At 34.1% G+C, this 20,679-nt stretch overlaps 2 protein-coding genes across 3 annotated transcripts; one reads left to right on the forward strand and one right to left on the reverse strand.

The window, feature by feature from the left end:
- Positions 1-356: 356 nt before the first annotated feature.
- LOC132282962 (uncharacterized) lies at positions 357-6,259 on the reverse strand. 2 transcript variants are annotated; one of them, XM_059784811.1, is made up of 5 exons: positions 5,919-6,254; positions 2,538-2,655; positions 1,969-2,068; positions 1,260-1,346; positions 357-764 (listed from the first exon to the last, which is right to left on the reverse strand). In XM_059784811.1, exons 1-5 carry the CDS (start codon positions 5,980-5,982, stop codon positions 612-614), a joined length of 522 nt encoding a protein of 173 aa, XP_059640794.1. In that variant the 5' UTR covers positions 5,983-6,254; the 3' UTR covers positions 357-611. The 2 variants fall into 2 exon arrangements, with proteins under 2 accessions (XP_059640794.1, XP_059640795.1); XM_059784812.1 differs by lacking the exon at positions 357-764 and adding an exon at positions 796-1,117 and having other exon boundaries at positions 5,919-6,259.
- An 8,423-nt stretch (positions 6,260-14,682) lies between these two features.
- Positions 14,683-19,324, forward strand: LOC132285001 (mitochondrial phosphate carrier protein 1, mitochondrial-like). The gene is made up of 6 exons (XM_059787158.1): positions 14,683-14,982; positions 15,534-15,883; positions 15,984-16,027; positions 16,546-16,760; positions 16,853-16,977; positions 18,772-19,324. Exons 1-6 carry the CDS (start codon positions 14,839-14,841, stop codon positions 18,821-18,823), a joined length of 930 nt encoding a protein of 309 aa, XP_059643141.1. The 5' UTR covers positions 14,683-14,838; the 3' UTR covers positions 18,824-19,324.
- The last annotated feature ends 1,355 nt before the right edge of the window (positions 19,325-20,679 follow it).

The raw sequence follows: 20,679 nt of genomic DNA on the forward strand, positions 1-20,679 counted from the left end.
TCATTGGGCGAAAGGCCCTTTGGTTACCCATCTGCTTGTTGATATGCTTAAACTACAGAGGTAGTCCTAGATGACCTAAAGTCACAACTGGGCTGTTCTCAGCTTTCCATCCATGTCAACTGAGACAAATAAACAAAGTATGAAAGGTCTATGATAATGGGACACTACACATGAGATATCGCGGGTCATCAAAGTAGGGCGGCTAATACATTCAGAATTTGGACATGAATTTGTGTATGATAACATGAAATGTAAAGGGTCATCATGATAACTTTATGCTCTATGAGCTCAGTAATCTACTCGATATTCTAGCCTCTAGCTAATGAAGAAGACAACTTAGGAAGAGAACAGAACCATGATGGTAAAAGCCATTGTTTATAGAAACAAAACAAGCGTATAAGGCCTGCAAGTCCAAGGGACGAGTCTTCCCATAATCGTGGAAGTTTCTGATGAGAACAATTTTTCAAAATACATTTTTTCCAGAGGCAGGTCATGAACCTGAATTCATTTTACGGAATTTAGAGAAAAGACTTGAGAGATTTCGGACATTATTGTTGACAGCAGAGTAGATGTAACAAGTGATAGTCATCACAGTTCTAAAGTGAATTTTGTTATATGGAATACTCAAGTTCATCTGGGTGTACTGGTTCATCTGGGTGTACTGCAACTCCATTAGGTTCATCATCTGCATGAAGCTGAGCAGAAACACCATCTATGGCAGAGTTCAGCTGTGCAATCTTCTCAGACAGCACTTGGCGTGTCCTCTGTTCTCATTAAATCACAGGGGTAAGAAAATCAGCCCAGATTATAAATAAGACCGAAGGGACGAGACCACTACCAAAATAATAATAATAATAATAATAATAATAATAGTAGAGAGAGAGAAGCTTAAAGAGTGAAAAGGCTCGATAAGGGATGAAGGAAATTTGGTTGAGATGCTTCAGTCACGTGCAAGGAAGACCAGCAAATGCATGACTCTGTTGATATGGTAGCGGTTGAAGGTGTGAAGTATAAGACCAAGATATTAGTGCATATTACATGTCGGTAGATAAAGGACAAAAGAACTTAATAAAAACCTTATTCGTAAAAGTCATTCCTCTTGGAGTTGATCCGCATTCTATAGCAAGAAAAAATTGAGACTAGTATGTGACACACGAATTATTATATGAGGATGAAAGATGGCTTCAAAAAGAAAAAGGATAGAATTGGCAAAAATGTGCATAGTCAAAATGATGGTCATTGGAGGAGCAACTTCTCACCTCTAAAGCTTTCTCTTCGTCATATATAAATTTCGGAAGCTTTCTCATCAAATCTTTTCCGTCAGCTCCTGCTAGTGCCTTGCTAATCTGAAAGATAATACATTTATTAAAGTAAAAATTCAGAAAGAGGGGTACATTTCAAGAATCAAACTCGCAACTGCTCCCACCCGAAGCAAGATTTTTACCACTAGACCAAATGCCCAAAAATTGGCTATGGTGAAAGATATCATTTATTAGTAGAACATATATTTCCTATTATGTTACGCCTGTGCATCTTAGGGAACTTACATCGTGACCATCTGAAAATGTGATCTTCTAGGAAGAGTTTACCCGAAGCAAGATTTTTACCACTAGACCAAATGCCCAAAAATTGGCTATGGTGAAAGATATCATGTATTAGTAGAACATATATTTCCTATTATGTTACGCCTGTGCATCTTAGGTAACTTACATCGTGCCCATCTGAAAATGTGATCTTCTAGGAAGAGTTGTCTAACAATAAAACTATTGGCTCTCCAGAAACTAGAAGATGCATATAACTGCTTTATCCAGACCAGACAATAACAACTTTTCCTAGCCTAAGTAAATCAGAGAAACAACCTCTGCTCCATTGACTCAAAGATCAACAAGACAATACTTGATAAAATGCAAAAACAATTAAGAGAGAGAGAGAGTTATTGGAGATGAAAGGGTAGGAATCCTGCCATACCTGAGGTGCAAATGCGCAACCTAATGTTCCAACAACAATTCCTCCCAATACAAAGCCACCAACAAAGACACTTGGACCACTTCCTCTTCCACCATCCGTACTGCACTAGCACAAGAGTATGCAGTCCTCATAAAAACCACATATCCATATAATATGAGAAGTAGCTAATGCCAATATTAAAATCCTTAAGATCTGAAATTGGATGTATTATACATCACAGTACATATAAAGAGAAGGTTAAAAACTAGATTTTGGTCTCAGAATCAGCAAGAGACTATCCAGAAAAGTGTACAAGCAGTTAAGGTGCTCAGAATCATGAGGCGAGAAAAAATAAAAGGCAACTAGTCATTTTGAATGTGTGTATGCACATGCACGCTGGGGAAAGAGAGAGTCCCCTGCTGTAGACAAATAGACAAGTTTCAATGTAGCAAAGGCATATTTAATATGAACCCAAGTGTCAAGTCAACTGACAAACAGCTGCAGTTGAAGCATCATATATTTCCAGTTAAGTATATGAGATAGAAGTCAAACAGAAAATTAAGAAACTATGACAAGAAATATGATCATACCCTGCTCTCACTTTAAGTGATCTTCTGTATTTTAGAAGTTTTGCTTTTCTCTGGGAAGTAGGGCTGATAAACAACTTACTGGAGCCAAGACATTGGTCCACTTGCGCCAAAGAAGAACCTAAAATCATATATTTGATAACAATTAAAAAAAATTAAGAACCCCTAGAACCAAAATAGTTAAATAAAATGCATGATACATTGGAGTGAAATATAATGCTGAATACAAATTCAAATGCATAGTCAAATAACTAAAACATGTTGGGAAAATAAAACAGCAATGGAAATTCAAAGTTAAAGAATGTTTTGACTTTTTAGCATCCACAAGCATCTAAAAATATTAACCTCACCCTTGCCTGGTTAAATTAAATAATGTAATAACATGCTAAAAAGTAGAAAACTTGAAGAGAAGGAAGACCATTGGACTACAATATTCATACTAAATAATAAAAAATAAACCCAAAAACACAAAAAAATACCAACCGGCGTAGTACCTTGAAAAGAAACCGTATATGATCTAATTCTATAGCCAGTTTAATATCAAAATATTGTCTATGATACTGAACATGTGGAATGAACTGAAACATGGACATCTATACGTAAGATTATAATTTGCATTGATATGATTGGGTGGAAAAAGTTTCCTATTAAATATGAAAAAGTATTACTTACAACAATGATTTTTTAAGTTAACATGACCCTACTGTAGCTCCAAGACAATGGTGCAATCATAACAAGAAGAACATTAGAAAGCGATTCCTGATAATTATTCATTTGATGTGAAGCAAACATAGGGCTTAAACCTGTTCATGGGACTTCTAATAAAGTTGGCGTGCCTTGGATTTTCATAAAATGGTAGTAATCTAATGCATTAATGGACTACCCTAATTGGTAAGATAACCATGTCAAGCTGGCCATTAAACTTTTTTTATCAGATATCCACCATTTTATATTTAAGAAATAAGCAGACAAAGCATTGGAACTTTTCAAAAATCCCAATTTACCCATTGGCTTAATTGAATAAAACCCCTAGGGTAATATGCAAATTCCTATAGTTCAAGGGGTTTGTGCAATTAACCATAAGGGTAATTTAATAATTTTCCAGACGCATTCAATCACGACCCATTGATGGTCTTATTTGTAAACTTTAAATAGTTCGGCCGGCCGGCCGACCGGCGGGCGGGGTTAAGGGGTGTAAGGTGCAATTTTTTTTATAGTTCATGAGGGTTTTGTGCAAACAACCCTAGTAACCATATAGGCCCCTTTCTTATTATACAAAAACTCGATATCTAGTATCATGCAATTTAGGGAGCTCAATATTATTTCCCCACCTTGTAAAATAATGGAAATGTCCATAATTTTTTTTTTTTTTTTTTTTTGATAAGTAGGAAATGTCCATGATTTCAATACATGTTTGCAAAAGATACCAAAAAATCATGGGCAGTTAAACATTTTTAGAAACAAGAAGTTCTTGTTCAACCTTATTATTCAAACAAATAGACATTCACTATACTATATTCATGCATACTTGTCAGCTAAGAAGCACGGACACGGATACGGGACACGGATACGACACGACACGGACACAGCGACACGGCAAATCCAAAAAAATTAGGACACGGACACGGCAAATAGTATATATATATATATCAGCATTAATAATTTAAAAAAAAAACACTGATATGTTTAGGTTGGAATATATATATATATCACTGATATGTTAGTATATATATATATCAGCATCTTTAGGACACGGACACGGCGAATTGTGGCATCTTTAGGTTAGTATATATATATATCACCATCTTTAGGGTAGTACAAAACAAAAAATAGAACATATCAACATTAAAATTTAAAAAAAAAAAAAAAAAAAAATCCAGAAAAGTGTGTCCGAGCTGTCTGAGCCGTGTCTATGCCGTGTCCAAGCCGTGTCCGAGCCGTGTCCGAGCCGTGTCCGAAAATAAAAAAAAAATAAAAAAATTCCAGACACGTTTTTTGGCGTGTCCGACACGTGTCGGGGCATGTCCGACGCGTGTCCGTGTCCGACACGTGTCGGACACGGATTCTTCGCCCATTTTGGAGTGTCCGTGCTTCTTAGCTTGTCAGTGTGAACTTCATAAATAGCTAACCAATCTGCTCAATTTCCAGTATCCTGTGAATCTAGGGGTGGAGATAAAAAGAGATTGTATAAATCTCCTTTGTCCATTGAAACAGCTAAGTAAGCTATCCACACTCAGTAAATCTATAATCTGTTTTAGATTAAATTGTGAGTCATAACCTCATTGTCGATGGGTTATCTACTAAATACTCACAATGCTCACTTTGTGGTGCCCATCAATTAAATCTATGTTAAGGACTTAAGGGTGCCCTCTCTACCAAGTGATAATTGTTACTGTTCCCAATTGCCCTTTCCATGGATTGCCCAGCATTGGCTCTGGACCAAATGACAACCAATACACCTGAAGCACAAGGGCTCATAAATATGTTAAACTTATAATTCAACCAAAGAAATACCAATACCATGGAGTACAAGGATATATGAAGAAACTTTAGAGCCTACTTCCTAAATGCAATATCAAGAAAATTTAATTCGTATTTAGGCGTCAATAAGGATTGTACAGCTGCATCAAGAATTACATCACATCTAGAAGAGGAAATTCACTATCATGAGTGAGGCCATTGAAAAAAAAAAAATAGTAACTACTACATTCAGTAAGAGGGTTTCTTCACAGACATTAATTCTTACTTTCAAAATTTAGGGAAAACACAACTTAGCCATTCAAATTTCACGCCCCACCAAGAACACCGTTTAGAGAAATTGAAACTAGCTACTACAAGGAATATATTAGCATAATCATGAAATGAAAAAAGATCACATCAAACATATAGAAATATTAGTGCAATGACATAAGTGCAAGTGCAAGTATTGGAGCAGCCACTTTATTAAATATGAAAGATTAGGTCTGTCCCTCCCCATGTGCTGCTGTAGCAGGACCAAAACTGAGTAATGTCCATTTAAGAAAAAAAAAAAAATTAAACCATCTGACCAAGCCTTTGGCTCAAGTGTTATATCCTCTTCCTTCCAAGAAAGGTTGAGGGAACCCTTAATGCGCAATAGTGGATGTGTACTGTGTGTGAGTAACTTACCTATTAATACATATATATGTGTGTGTGTGTGTGCGCGCGCGCGCATAAATGATAGGAGTATATGCAAGCCAGAATACTGGAGGTTTGATTTTGATTTTTACCTATCTCAGAATAACAAGCCCAAAGAGATCATAAATGCAAACACCATTGAATGAATGAACAGAAGAACAATTGATGATTCTGATAATGATGATGATAAATGAAAATTAAGAAATTAATTAATTAGACAACGATTACCAGATGAGAACTGGGTTTGAGGATTTCTGGGTGAAACAAACGAATTCGAAAGAGCATTCATCATTCCAAAGCTTCAGACGGAGAGAGAGAGGGGTAGAGAAAAGAGTTGTTGGTATCGATAAATTTTGTTTCGATGCATCTTTAAGTAGAGATACTACTAACGGCAGAAAATATCGACAAACAGAAGCATCATCGGAGCCAAAAACAAAAAAAGAGTATCGTCACACTAATAATGGTCTGCTGTAAATTCGGCCCAAATTTGAAGCTTAAACTCGAGACCTGCCATATCCCGGCCCATGGTAGGAGGTTAGCCTAAGTTACACAGCGCTCCCAACTTACTTTTAGGGCAAATTACACAAAAGACTCCCAGGTTTTCAATTTGTACACGTAGACAGAAGGAGGCCACGGTATAACAGAAAGGCCCAAATTAACTACGTTAGTGGTTTGATATGAATTTACATTTTTGTCTTTAAAATTAAACTATTTGTTTAATTCTAAAATATAAAAAAAAAAATTATGTATTATTAAAGTTGGGACACACACATTTCTCTGCTGGAATGATTTTGAGCTCATCGTAGAGAGAGAAAATGTGCCCGCTGAGAGTGATTCTGATCTTTCTCTCGGCAACACTCGCCGGCTTTTTCCTACTGAGAAACCTCAAATCTCAACCCAAAATCCCTGAAGAAGAAGAAGAAGAAGATCATCATTCCCGCGATTCCCTAATTCCTCCCTCGGATTCTTCCTCCTTCAAATCCAACACATTCTTCTCCAAGGTCCCCAATTTGTTCCCTTTCCATTACTTCTAGGGTTTTCCTTCCCATCAATTTCCCTTCTTTCCCAATTTAAGAGTGCCCACTGTACCAGTCATCCTCGCCGTAGTCCTCGTCGTTCCGTTTCACCGCGGAGAACACCTTGCTCGCCGTCGTTCCCGCGCCTCGACGGTAAGCTTCGTTCCGAGCTCTCCTTCAGCCGTTCATCCTTGCCCATCGTCGTTAATCGCTATCCGTCGCCGCAACCGTCGTGCTTGCCATCATTGTTCACCATCATCGGCCGTCATCCAAGCACACTGACGGTCACCATCATCGGCGTTCTTGTCATCCTTGCTGACCATATAGTTGTTTTAAGCTCGCCGCTACCAATCTGGTAAGTTCCATTGCCGTAAAATCGTTGATAGCTGGTAAGTTCTCTTGCCGTAGGCAGTACAGACCCGCTTGGGTCATCACCGGCAAAGCACAGTCCCAACATCTGCAAGGGGCCCATACCCGATAGGGCATTGAACAAGCCAGGGCAACAGAAACACACCAGTCTGATAAAACCCACCTGAGCAAGGTGCGAATTGTATCGGAACATGGATGATTTTTCGGTGACTTGGCTCGGCGTCGTCCCAACTTCTTCATCTCCTTGGAAACGCATGATTAGATTAGAGAAAGAACAGAGGATTGATCTGTGGTTGGATTTGGCTCCGTGGTTTGTGGTTGGATTTGAGCCACAAATGATTCTCTTTTATTTTTTTTAATAATACACAATTTTTTTTTATATTCTTTCATTAAACAAATAGTTTAATTCTAAGGATAAAAATGTAAATTCATATCAAACCACTAACCACAAACAATTAATTTGGACATTTCTGTTATATTGGGACCATCTTCTATCTACGTGTACAAATTGAAAACCTGGGGAGTCTTTTGTGTAATTTGTCCTACTTTTATTATCATCATTTAACTTGAGTAATGATAGGGGAATCGAAAATGAATTCCTGAATTAATACCAAATTTAATGTAGTTGGTTATACTTATCACGTGTTAAATAATTATTTTTTAAAAACTGTTTAAGTAATTAAGGTGGACAAAAACACGTTATATTTTGGACTTATTCGAAAAAATCATTTGTTGATTTTAGCATTTTCTTTAACTTAAATTTTCGCGTTCCATTCCGTGTAACTTAGAGTTAACAACCGTATTTTATGAATAAATAGAAGAATTAGTATAGATATATTTTGAATTATGAATGCTGAGTTTTGAAGAAGAAAAAATTATGAATATATAAAAGAAATTAGTATAGATATATTTTGTATTAAGAATCATAGGTTTAATAAGTATATACTTAAATTTAATTTATAAAATATTTTAATGATAATAATATTTAATATAATTAAAAACAATAAAAATAAAAATAAAAAACTTATCAAAGTATGATTTTTATGTACTTTTTTTAGTTAGATATCCGAATGACAGGTTCGTTTCCAAGATCCCTTCATAGTTTGAAAAGGAGGTGCATGATGTCATCGAACTCAGGTTTTTTGGCAGGGTAAGTGAAAATGTCATTTCTATGATAAATTAAAGATACATGAAAATGTAAAAATAAAAAAAATAAAAAATAAACCAATTTTACTTCGTGTTGCTCAAATTACTATCTAAATATTCATCAAAATCATGTCAATTTTTTTTTTTTTTAAATTCAAATTGAATTCATAATTTTTTTGTTTAGAGTCCTGTTTAGTGAGATTGTTGTATTTGTGTATTTATTTACTGGATTTTTTAATGCAAATTTTAGAAGTTTGTAAGGAAGTAGGATCCTTTGTGGTAAATGGGTCATGTTGTATCTATATTGTAATATAAATAACTTCATTTAAGGTATGTTTATTGAAAAGTTAATTTAAGAGTGAAATGGAGCAACCAACAACGTTAATGGTAAATTATTAAAAAATCAAAAATCAAAATATATTGTTTGCTATCTCCGGTCTCCTTCCAATCTTCCTTGCCGATCTTTCTATCAAAATATACCACGCTTATTTTTGAGCTCCTAAAATTAAATTGAATAAAATACTGTATAATATGGTTCGTTGTTGTTTGGCCTTCTTCTACTAAATTGTTTTCTAGGTCGGGAGATCGCAATGGTTGACAAGTATATTTTGATTTATATTTTTTAAATAATTTACCATTAACGTGATTTAAATAATTAGGTATAAATTTTAATCTTGTTCAACATGAATCTCAGCAACTTATATATATTAAATCTTGTTCTCAACACCTTAAATCAATTGTATACGTATATTTTTTAATCTTAACTTCTAAATCAATTGGATACATATTTTAATCTTGTTCTCAACATAATTTAATCTGTATTTCAATACTTTTTAATCTTATTTTCAATACCTTTAATCTTTACCTAAAAGCCATTTAATCTTACTCTCAACACATTTTAATCTTGTTCTCAACACCTTTAATCTTTACCTCAACACATTTTAATCTTGTTCTTAACACCTTTAATATTTACCTCAACGTCCTTTAATCTTTACTTCAACACCATTTAATCTTGCTCTTAACACATTTTAATCTTGTTCTTAACATCTTTAGTCTTTACCTCAACGTTTCTAAAAAATTAAATGGTGTTGAGGTAAAGATTAAAATTTGTTGAGAGCATTGAGATAAGATTAAAATGTGTTGAGAGTAAAATTAAATGTCATTGAGAATAAGATTAAATGAGGTTGAGAGCATTGAGGTAAAGATTAAAATATGTTGAGAACAAAATTAAAATGTGTCGAGAGCGTTGTGGTAAAGATTAAAATGTGTTGAAAGCAAAATTAAATGTCATTGAGAACAAGATTAATCTTTACCTCGATACTCTCAACACATTTTAATCTTTACCTCAACGCTCTCGTTGACATTTAATTTAAAGATTAAAGTTGTTGAGAATAAGATTAAAAAGTGTTGAGAATAAGATTAAAAAGTGTTGATAACTAGATTAAAAAAGTGTTGATAACAAGATTAAATTATGTTGAGAGTAAAATTAAATGAGGTTGAGGTAAATATTAAAATTGTTGATAACAAGGTAAAATTAAGGTGTTGAGAATAAGATTAAATGGCGTTAAGGTAATGATTAAAGGGCATTGAGGTAATGATTAAAGGGTGTTGAGGTAAAGATTAAAATGTGTTGAGAGCAAAATTAAATGGTGTTGAGGTTGTAACGAGCCGAACTCGAGGGTCCGAATCGCTAACCGGGTCATTACCCAAACCCGAGATCATCTAGGGATAGTGCTGTCATGTCCAAGGTTAAGATGTAATTAGTACACCCCACAGATCCTTCTAGTACGCAGTGGTGGAATGACCCAAATCATAAAGGTCCAGTGCGTGAATGGACACTAGAAAACCCTTAAAGGATTGCCAAAAAATGAAAGGAAGAAAAGTATTTATTTATTATTATTATTTTTTTTTTTTTTTCGAACAATACCCAGTAGACTACCCCTGTGTGGTAGTCAACTAACCCCTAGTAGACAACGCTTGTATAGTAGTCAACTAACCTCCAGTAGACTACGCATGTATGGTAGTCAACTAACCCACAAAAAATACCTTGTGCGAAAGAAATAATCACCTGACAATATTAATAATATACATCCCGTGTCATCCTCATCAATGAAATTAACCAAAATAACCCATAGTTATCCTATTCATTCCAATATACCAACATAGTTATTACATGCTTCCATGACCACACACAAAATACATCAAACTGTTGTCTAAAAATATAGGTACATTGTCAAGTTACAACAATAAAACAATTACATAGATTTGCTGAAAACTTTACAAAAGAGATATCATAATACAGAATGGCCAATAATAAGTCTTTTCTAGTCTTGTCCATGCCCGTGGAAGTTTAACGTCTACCAACTCAATCCTGTGACCTGAAAAATGTAGAGGAGTGAGCACAACGGCTCAGTAGAGATTGCCTAAGTGGCATCTCCTCAAACAAAGTAAATAATCCAATACTTTACACACAATGAATAAAAATAAATAAATAAAAAAAAAGAAAAAAAAGAAGAAAGTAAGGGGTCATGCGAGGGATTCACATACGACACTCAACTTTGTGAGTAATCTTCACCACCATCACATACAATGCAATGAATCAAATGTCAATGCAAACCCACGTCGCACCATACCCTCGCATATTCACACTTCCCGTCCATACCATCGTATATCTACACATCACTTCTACACTCTCACACATCCACAAATCTCTTCTATACCTTCACAACTCTCAAGCCCATCAATGCTCTTATGCAATGCATATGGATTACTGTAATTTCAATCATTTAATTTTTCATCATGCCTTCATTATACAATAACAATTTCATGGCACAACAAAGTAATTTAACAACCTTAGCATATTTTAACCTTTTAACATCATCGAGCAGTGTATAATCAAAATGTCACAAACGACCATATAAGAAAAATGTATAATTCGTCACATAACCACTTCATAGTATGTCATTTACAATTTATCCTCAAGACAAGCACATAACCACTTTAGCACATCAATTATACAAAGCTCATGCATAAACCAAACCCTAGAACTAAACCATCCAATTAAACCATAAATTGACATGCTAGAGGAGGGGAAAAACATCCAAGTAACTACTAAATCAAAGGAATATGACAATTAAACAACTCTACCTCAATTTGAAGCAAAAGCCCTAATTTTTGAATTCCACCAAAGTAACTCAATTCCAACTTTGCTCCGATCAATTTGTAGATCTCGTTAAGCTCTTCGACTTTGCCTTATACGGCCTCATCAAATTCCAAGTAGGTAGAGGGAGATCAAGGCTTGAATTGGTGGAAAAAGAAAAAGGGAAGCAGAGAGAGAACTGGCGTGGAGAGAGAGAACTGATGAATGATCTGGTGATGACCATTTGGGCATCAAAATGGCTAATGTCATGCGGGTCCAACAACTTTAAGAAAATATCTACTATAACGTTAATATATAAATGTATATACATCAAACATACTACAACACGTGTCTAAACACAGAGCCGCACAAATATACATCAATTAATAATAGACAAAATACAATGGCCTCGAAACATAACCCTTGTGCTCAACAATGCCGGTTGCGGATCCCGCCTGGGACCTCCCTACCCAAAAAATAAAAAAAATACCGAAATGGCGGTTAATGCATTTCTAAGAATCCCGAACTTGAAAAAAAATGCTCTAATCAACTCTCGGAACTCATCCGGCACACCCCACAGTGTCTAGCACACAAAACGAAATGGAGAAAAATAAAATCCAAAAAATTGAAAAATTAAAAAATAGAAAATAGGAAAAATGGGGAACAGATATAAAGATTAAAGGTGTTGAGAACAAGATTAATAAGTGTTGAGATAAGGATTAAAATATGTTGAGAGCAAGATTAAATAAGATTGAGGTAAATATTAAAGTTGTTGATGACAAGATTAAAGGTTTTGAGAACAAGATTAAAAAGTGTAGAGATAAAGATTAAATTATGTTGAGAGCAAGATTAAATGAGATTGAGGTAAATATTAAAGTTGTTAATAACAAGATTAAATTAAGGTGTTGAGAATAAGATTAAATGGCGTTGAGGTAATGATTAAAGGGTGTTGAGGTAATGATTAAAGGTGTTAAAAACAAAATTAAAATGTGCTAAGAGCAAGATTAAATGGCGTTGAGTTAAAGATTAAAGGTGTTGAGAACAAGATTAAAAAGTATTGAGATAAAGATTAAAATATGTTGAGAGCAAGATTAAATGAGGTTGAGGTAAATATTAAAGTTGTTGATAACAATATTAAATTAAGGTGTTAAGAATAAGATTAAATGGCGTTGAGGTAAAGATTAAATGTGTTCAAAGCAAGATTAAAATGTGTTGAGAGTAAGATTAAATGGCGTTGAAGTAAAAATTAAAGGTGTTGAGAACAAGATTAAAAAGTATTGAGATAAAGATTAAATTATGTTGAGAACAAGATTAAAATGTGTAACCAATTGATTTAGAAGTTAAGATTAAAAGATTTACGTATACAAATTGATTTAAGGTGTTAAGAACAAAATTCAATGTATTTAAAGTGTTGATTCATGTTGAACAAGATTAAAATTTATACCTAATTATTTAAATCATGTTAATAGTAAATTATTTAAAAAATATAAATCAAAATATACTTGTTAACCATTACGATCTCCCGACCTAGAAGACAATTTAGGAGAAGAAGACTAAACAACAACGAACCATATTATCAGTATTTTGTTCAATTTAATTTTAAAAAAAAAAGTTCAAATGACATGATTAATTTAGTTTCATTTTGAAATTATCACATTCATAAAATTACAACAATGAATGTAAAAAAGAAGAGAGAGAGAGAGAGAGAGAGAAAAAAAAAATAAAAAAATAAATAATAAAAATAGAACTTTGAAGAAAAAAATATTAGGAATTAATTGAGGAAAGGGAAATAGGAATGTAAATTTTTTTGTAAAAAAAAAAAAAAAAAAATTGTAGGAATTTGAAGAGTAAAAGAAGGGGAAAAAAAAAAAGAAATAAAATATAATTTTAGTAAGTGAATATTTTAGGAGGGTATGATATAAAATTTCTCCACATATGGTATAAAAATAACAACAAAATGATGCATATATAAAGGGTAGGGACAGGGTCGGGGGAATGTACCCTAGGCATACATTGGCTTCGCCCCTGATTGTAATTGTATATATGCGTGTGTCTTGGCGACCGTGATTTAATATCTACACATTGTTGCATAATTGCTACTTTTTAAAACAATTATTTTATTTTATATTATTTGGTTGTACACATACATGGAGAATTGGGACCCCAAAAGAGGTGAGTCTTTATCATTAGACTATTTCTTTAGATTTATCAAACAGATTAACTTTGTGTATAAATTAAGTTTTAAGCTATTTTTGGTAGAGTGGAAAAGAAACAAAAGAAAATAATAATGTTAATTATTTATTATATTTGTTTGATTAATGAATAAGCATATTTGGATAAATAAAAAAATAAAAATATTATTTTAATGAATTTACCATCATACTATTTTTCATAAATTTTGTCTTTTGCAAAAATAATCCCAAATTTAATATTAACAAAATTTTAGGCGCCGTTTGTTTGGACATAAAATATCTTTTAGAAAATATTTTTTATTTACGAAGAAAAAAATTTCGACAAGTTATTTTACATATCTCGCTGGATGGACTCAACCTCAACCTTTACGTAAACCTTTGTCAAACACCCACAAAATAAAAATAAAAAAAAATTTTACCAAAAAAATAAAAATATTTTTTCATTTCATTCCATTTCTTTTTTTTGGGGAGGATATCAAAAGTCACCGTGCCTTAACATATCCTTACAAATCATCCTTTTTTTCCTTGCAACATTTTATACCAAATACAATTTATTTCTCATTATAAAAGAATATTTTACCTGAAAAATAAAAATATTTTTTCATTTCCTTCCTTTTCTTTTTTTTGGGAGGATATCAAAAGTTACCATGCCTTAACATATCCTTCCAAATCATCCTTTTTTTCCTTGCAACATTTTATACCAAACACAATTTATTTCCCATTTCCCTCAATTAATTTTTATTTTTATTTTTTTCATTTCCATTGTCCGAGGAGGCCCTTAAGATGACCAAAGACCAATTCTCGGAATCTCAATCAAGCAAAACCTCAGATCCAAAAAAGAATCAAAAGATTGCAAATTCTTGGGTGGAAATAGCAATCTTTTCCAAAAAAATTTCTTCTTCCAATTATACGCCTTCTATTATCTTTTTAATTTTTTCCAAATATAAATAGGGTTTAAAAAATTATTTAGCTTGTCCTAAATCATTTTTACACAGTGTGCTTATTTTTGGCAAGAACAATATAAAAACCCTTAATACGACGACGTCTTTGAGTATGTAACGGTTCCACTCTTTCTAATAAAACTAGTCTCCAAACAACAAAACCTCTACAACTCTGTTGGAGGCGTGGGGTTTAGGGGCGATCGGAGTTCTAGAGCGAGAAAATTTTCTCTCTCTAAAAGCAAGCTTCTTTGAAGGCAGAGAGGCAAGATGGGGCTTTTCTTGAAGATAGGTTGAAGAAGAAAGGAAGAGAATGGTTGTTTAGGTAATTATAAAAAATAGCGAATAATGAGGAGCCCATTCGGAGGAGGAAGGATCTGTGAAGAATTCTCACCTGGGTATTATGGGGTTTGCGCCGTTGGAGGAATGCTCAGTGCAGGAACAACCCATCTCGCTATCACTCCCTTCGATGTCCTCAAAGTCAATATGCAGGTATACATTTTTGGTTTATACCTATATATTCATTACATTCTTACCCAAACCGTGTATCTATTTATCTCTCTCTCTCTATATATATATATAATCACTTATGTTCGTGAGATACTCTAGTTTTTTTTTTTTTTTTTTCATAATTGGGGAGATACTCTAGTTTATTACTATTTTCCTTCATTTTCATAGTTCTCCTGCATTCCTTTTCACCTCCAACTGAAATAGAATTCCTTTTGCTGCAAAGTTTTACTCTGGCCTCAATTGGGTAAATTATCATGGTTCTATTGTTTGTGTTTTTGTTTGTATAGACTATGTAATTCCAGAAACTATTGACTAGAAGGCATTCCTAGATGTAACTCAAACCCAATTTGTCAGTGCTGGTTTTGTAGTTCTTGGTATACTCTGTGTAACCTTTTGAAGATGACTTGGTGATTGGTTTTGTTTCTCATTCCTATGTAGTCTTCTCCTAGGGAAACTTTTCCCTTTTGCTAAGTGGTTTTCTTGATTGCGTAGTCTCTCTTTTAAGTAAAACAAATTAATTTTGTGAATTATAGGTGAACCCTATCAAGTATAATAGTATTTACACTTGCTTTACCACTCTATTGAGAGAACAAGGGCCTTCCACCTTTTGGAGAGGTCGTGGTGGCAAGTTCTTCGGGTACGGTGTTCAGGGAGCTTGCAGATTTGGCCTGTATGAATACTTCAAGATGGTTTACTCTAATGTGCTGGTAGATCACAACAAGAGTTTCATCTTTTTTGTTAGTAGTGCATCTGCTGAAGTGATTGCCAATGTGGCTCTCTGCCCTTTTGAGGCTATTAAAATCCGTGTTCAAGCACAGCCTCATTTTGCAAAGGGCTTAGTTGATGGCTTTCCTAAGTTATATGCCTCAGAAGGCCTCCGCGGGTATAGATTTCAAAATCTCAGCTTCCCATTTTTTAATTCTTTCATTACGTTTTGTTTCTCTCTTATCAAAAGTTATTTCTGTTTTAATTTTGGCTTGCAGCTTCTACAGGGGCCTTGTTCCACTTTGGGGCCGTAACCTTCCATGTAATTGCACATTTACCTATAGCAATTTTTTATTTTATTTTTATGCTTAGCATTCTGATGGCTTTCTACATGTATTATTATTATTTTTTGTCAAGTACTACATATATTATGATATCCTTTAGATGAAGCCTTGGTTTGATTCCTAAGTATGAAGTGATCGGACCTCTGACCTCAGTAAAGCAAAATGTACAGTTTATCCCAATTTTTAATAGTTCGAGCTAATTATTCTAAATTTTGATAAATATGCATTCTAGCTCAAAAAACCCCTCTAGCATGATTGAAGAGTATGGTCACCCAACATGTTGTGAAATATAGGCTAACTAGAAGCTTGATTTACACCATCATACTCGACCCAAGTTATAAACTATTTGTGCAACGGCAGGCATGAGTTTTCTCTGTGTTAAAATGATGTTAATGCAAGCTCAAATTATACACTGAGCACCAAGCATTTTGGTTATATGTTAGTTGTATATATGAGTAATAGTATCATATCAACCCTTTTTTATTTTTGCTTGCAGTCTCTATGGTTATGTTTTCGACATTCGAGCATTCTGTAAATTTTCTGTATCGTAATATAATTAAAAGAAGGAAGGAGGATTGCTCAAGAGCTCAACAGCTTGGGGTAACATGTTTAGCTGGCTATACTGCGGGATCTATTGGTAGCATTATTTCTAACCCTGCTGACAACATTGTTGCCTCACTTTATAACAAAAAGGCCGATAGCCTCAAGCTGGTAACATCTCTTGATTAGATGTCTATTTCAGTACCTATTTTACACCATAACATGGTTCATTCAGGTTTAATGTTGCTCTTTCCTGTAATCAGGCTGTGAAAAGAATCGGGCTTGTGAATTTATTTACTAGAAGTCTTCCTATCAGGATACTGCTTGTTGGACCTGCTGTGACTTTGCAATGGTTGTTCTATGACACCATTAAAGTGTTAAGCGGATTGTAAGTTCATTTTGGCTTGACTTTTGGATAAGTAACTCGTATTTATTTTTGCATATTTTACATGATCTGTTGCCATTATTCCCTTCTTACACTTGAAAGTGTCTGAATTCGAATATTATAATTTTTTCATGTCCATATTGATGTCTCGTTCTGTTTGTCACTCCACTAAAAGCAAGTAAATAAAAGATTCAGATTAGTAGTAAATATTGCAATAATAACGTGTTGATGATTTTAAAATGATTCTTTCTTATTAATAATCTTTGGATAAGATTCCTAGAGTGGGCCTCATTGCCTGTTGATTACTCTGGCATGTTGCAACCTGCAACCCAACCGAAGGGTTCAAAAAATTGTAGAGGAGATAATTTATAGATTCCAGCAGATGTCCATAAAGAAGTATATACTAAATTCTAAACCAGTGATCCAGAATCTATTAATCCTCATCTTGGATTCCATTGCAAAACAGTACATTAAGGAATTTGGAAGCTCAGGTAGCTAGAATGAAAGTTGTAATTGGGTAAAATAAGCCTAGCCGAGCCCGTAAGTTAATTCGTGTATGAGGTGCCACTTCAGGCATATGTTCAGCATCATCACATGATTTGTTAAGCTGTCAAGGCATTTATATGGAGGGAGTCGGTTTAAAATATTTTATATATTAAAACAAGGTAATAGTCACGAGTGGAACGAATTTAGAAAGACGAAGGGTTTTTGGAGGCGGCGGTACTCTTCTCATGAAGATTAAGAAACTGTTACACTAGATCATGTTCCAATTAGAAAATATTTAAGCGGGAGTGGAAAATTGAAAGTAACGCTACAATGATGTACTCAACCTTTTCCCAATTATTTGGACCACATGATGAAGATTAAGAAACTGACACTAGATCATGTTCCAATTAGAAAAGATTTAAGCGGGAGTGGAAAATTGGAAGTAACACTACAATGATGTACTCAACCTTTTCCTAATTATTTGGACCACTATGATGATCTATATATATATATATGTATGTATGTATTGCCGGGTCTTTGTCATCTTTTGGAAATTTATTGCTTGTTGGGTGTGTTGTGTCAAAAAAACCATGTGCCAAAGGAGAGCTATGTTATATGGACTCGGGTACGTGTGTCACGTACGGGTATGAATTCACACGTCACACATGTCAAATCCAAGCAGAAAAATGCATGGAGACGGCTAAATATTTATTTTATTCTTTAGAGTAAAATAATGTTTTTATTTAATACAATGATCAAAATAGACATTTCACTCATTTGAAATAATAATGTAATAAAATGATATTATATTATATTATTCCATTTTAGGTGTTTGTCGAACCAAAAGTGTCGGACACGTATCCCATACCCATGTCCGAATAATATGTGTCGGACACGGGTACTTCACCTACTTTGGAAGAGTCCATGTAACTTATATGGGGAGTTCCACACCAGGTGATGGATTACCTTGGTTCACCTGGAGATGCACTAAGAATTTGGAGAAGGCCTTCGTCTTATCCTATATATTAGTTTAGCTACGCTGCAACTGGTGCATGAATAGAGCAAGGCTGCTTACGGTTAATGTCCTTTAGGGGTAATACTAGTAATGCTTAGATTCTGCTTTAAATCCAGTTTGTGGCTGTGAAATCATTGATTTATCGTATTACCAACTTCACCATCTGATTCATCCATGACATTCTCAGTCCTTTGGAATATGGATTACAAAATGTGAAACTTAAATATGGTTTTCTTTTCACTTCCTTTTCTGTCTCCCCCAGTGGAATAACACTGTGTTTACATGTAATCTTGCAGACCAACTAGTGGAGATGGTGGCACCGATATAGAAGGAAACAAAAAAGTCTAAGCTTGTGGAGACAGACTGCTGCAGTAAGGTATGTCTGTCTTAGTGATTATACAAGGATCACCACTCCAAGATTCAGAAAGGAGAAAATCATAACTTTACTGAAAGGGGGACATCCGTTGATTCTCTGCTTATTTGTTTCGGTTTTGCTGTAATTCGCGGCAGCCAGCAAGATTTTGGACTAGTTCTGGATTTTTGTCAAGGGGCCATTGCTCAGTGCAAAAGTTTTTTATATCGAGCTGCAACATGTGAGAACGTGGATTCAAGACTGTAGGTTTCCAAGCTTCGGTGTATATACTCTGGTTTAAATATCAAGTCTTCCAAAACTTTGATGCAGTTTTGATGCTAAAATATGCCTTTGTCACTGGTTGGTCATCCCTAGCTTGTGTCCCATACATTTAATTGACAAGTTTTTTTTTATGTCAAACTTGTCTTGCATTATTAATGGTTGAATAATTGTGCCTCTACATAGGCAAATGCAATTGAATATTATGAATCAGAAAGTATCAAATTTAAGAATGTTGAATTAAAGTACATTATTGAAAAATTAGTAATAGAAGTGTTCTTAATAATATTATTGTTACTAAACAAGTTAAGAATGTTTTACAGTAATTTTATGATAGCTCTCCTAATAAAATTATAATTTTTATTAAAAAAATAACCCCAAATGAACCCTTACAACAAGCCAATTCCCCATGCTGGCTCATCATCGTGAGCCAGAGTAGAATTAGCGGCCTCTTAGCAATGTCAATGCCAATCATATGATAATATAGCTCCTTCAACTCAAAGATGGTCAGAAATGTCTTATTGAAGTCATGAAATGTCATTCATATGATTAAGTAAATGAAATATACATGAAAATGTAATTAAAAAGAAAACTCATCTATTGAAGTCATAACAAAAATAATTATATATTTGTGATATTGGAAGAAACCACGATAATGAAGAGTAATCCGGAACCTTGAGGCAATCAACCATTCTGGCTTATTTTTGAGGTCTATTCCTCAAAATTGGGCAATTGGACAGAATACAGTAGTAAGGTGAAACTACCAAGGTGAATGGAGTTTTTTTCAGCTTGATGAAACTCTTTATTGGCTAGTTAGTAACAATATAATTTATTAATTTTATTTTCTAATTGGGCTGACAATTAAAAATAAATAAATTGGATAATCACAACTGCTCAATACTATGGATGCGAGGGGAAAAAAATAAATTTTTTCGGAATCAATTTCAATTTCAATTCACTCATATTGGTCTGATTAAAGAGAAGCCAAGAACCTTCCATATCAGAAGGTGTAATGGCCTCCCCAAATAACTGACCTAACCATTTTAGTATTCCGACTTAAAGCTAAATAGCAATGTGTCCCAAAAGTGAAAACCAAAAGTTAAAGAGTAAAATCCAGATCCTCACTTTTATGGGCCAAATCACACTCTCCAGACGACACGTCTTTAGCGGAAAAAACACAACTCACTCACGCGTAGATTTCAATCAACGATTCCCTCATCTCATAAACGATAGCATTGGGTTTAGCTGCTCTCAACTTGAAGACTCTCTGAATGACAGCCAATTCTATTGCTGTAGTGTCTGATCCACATAATGCAGTACAATCGTTTACCGTCAAACCAGCAGCTATCAAGTCACTTCTGAAGGAGGGTTGATAGTTCCTTCAAATCTTCAATGGATGTTTTAGGATGAACCTGCTCCAGCACCACATGACAAATTTCAACACATGCTTTATGTTACGTTAACATCTACTCTATTGGAGGATATAATTTCTTACCAAAAACTTCCTTGTTACTAAAAGACCAACCGACATGAAAAAAAAAAACTTCATGTGAAACACTCAGTCACATTCTCA

Source organism: Cornus florida, unplaced genomic scaffold (assembly GCF_030987335.1).
Source record: "Cornus florida cultivar Cherokee Brave unplaced genomic scaffold, ASM3098733v1 CherokeeBrave_3.0.0_Hap2_Chr11, whole genome shotgun sequence".
Taxonomy (NCBI): domain Eukaryota; kingdom Viridiplantae; phylum Streptophyta; class Magnoliopsida; order Cornales; family Cornaceae; genus Cornus; species Cornus florida.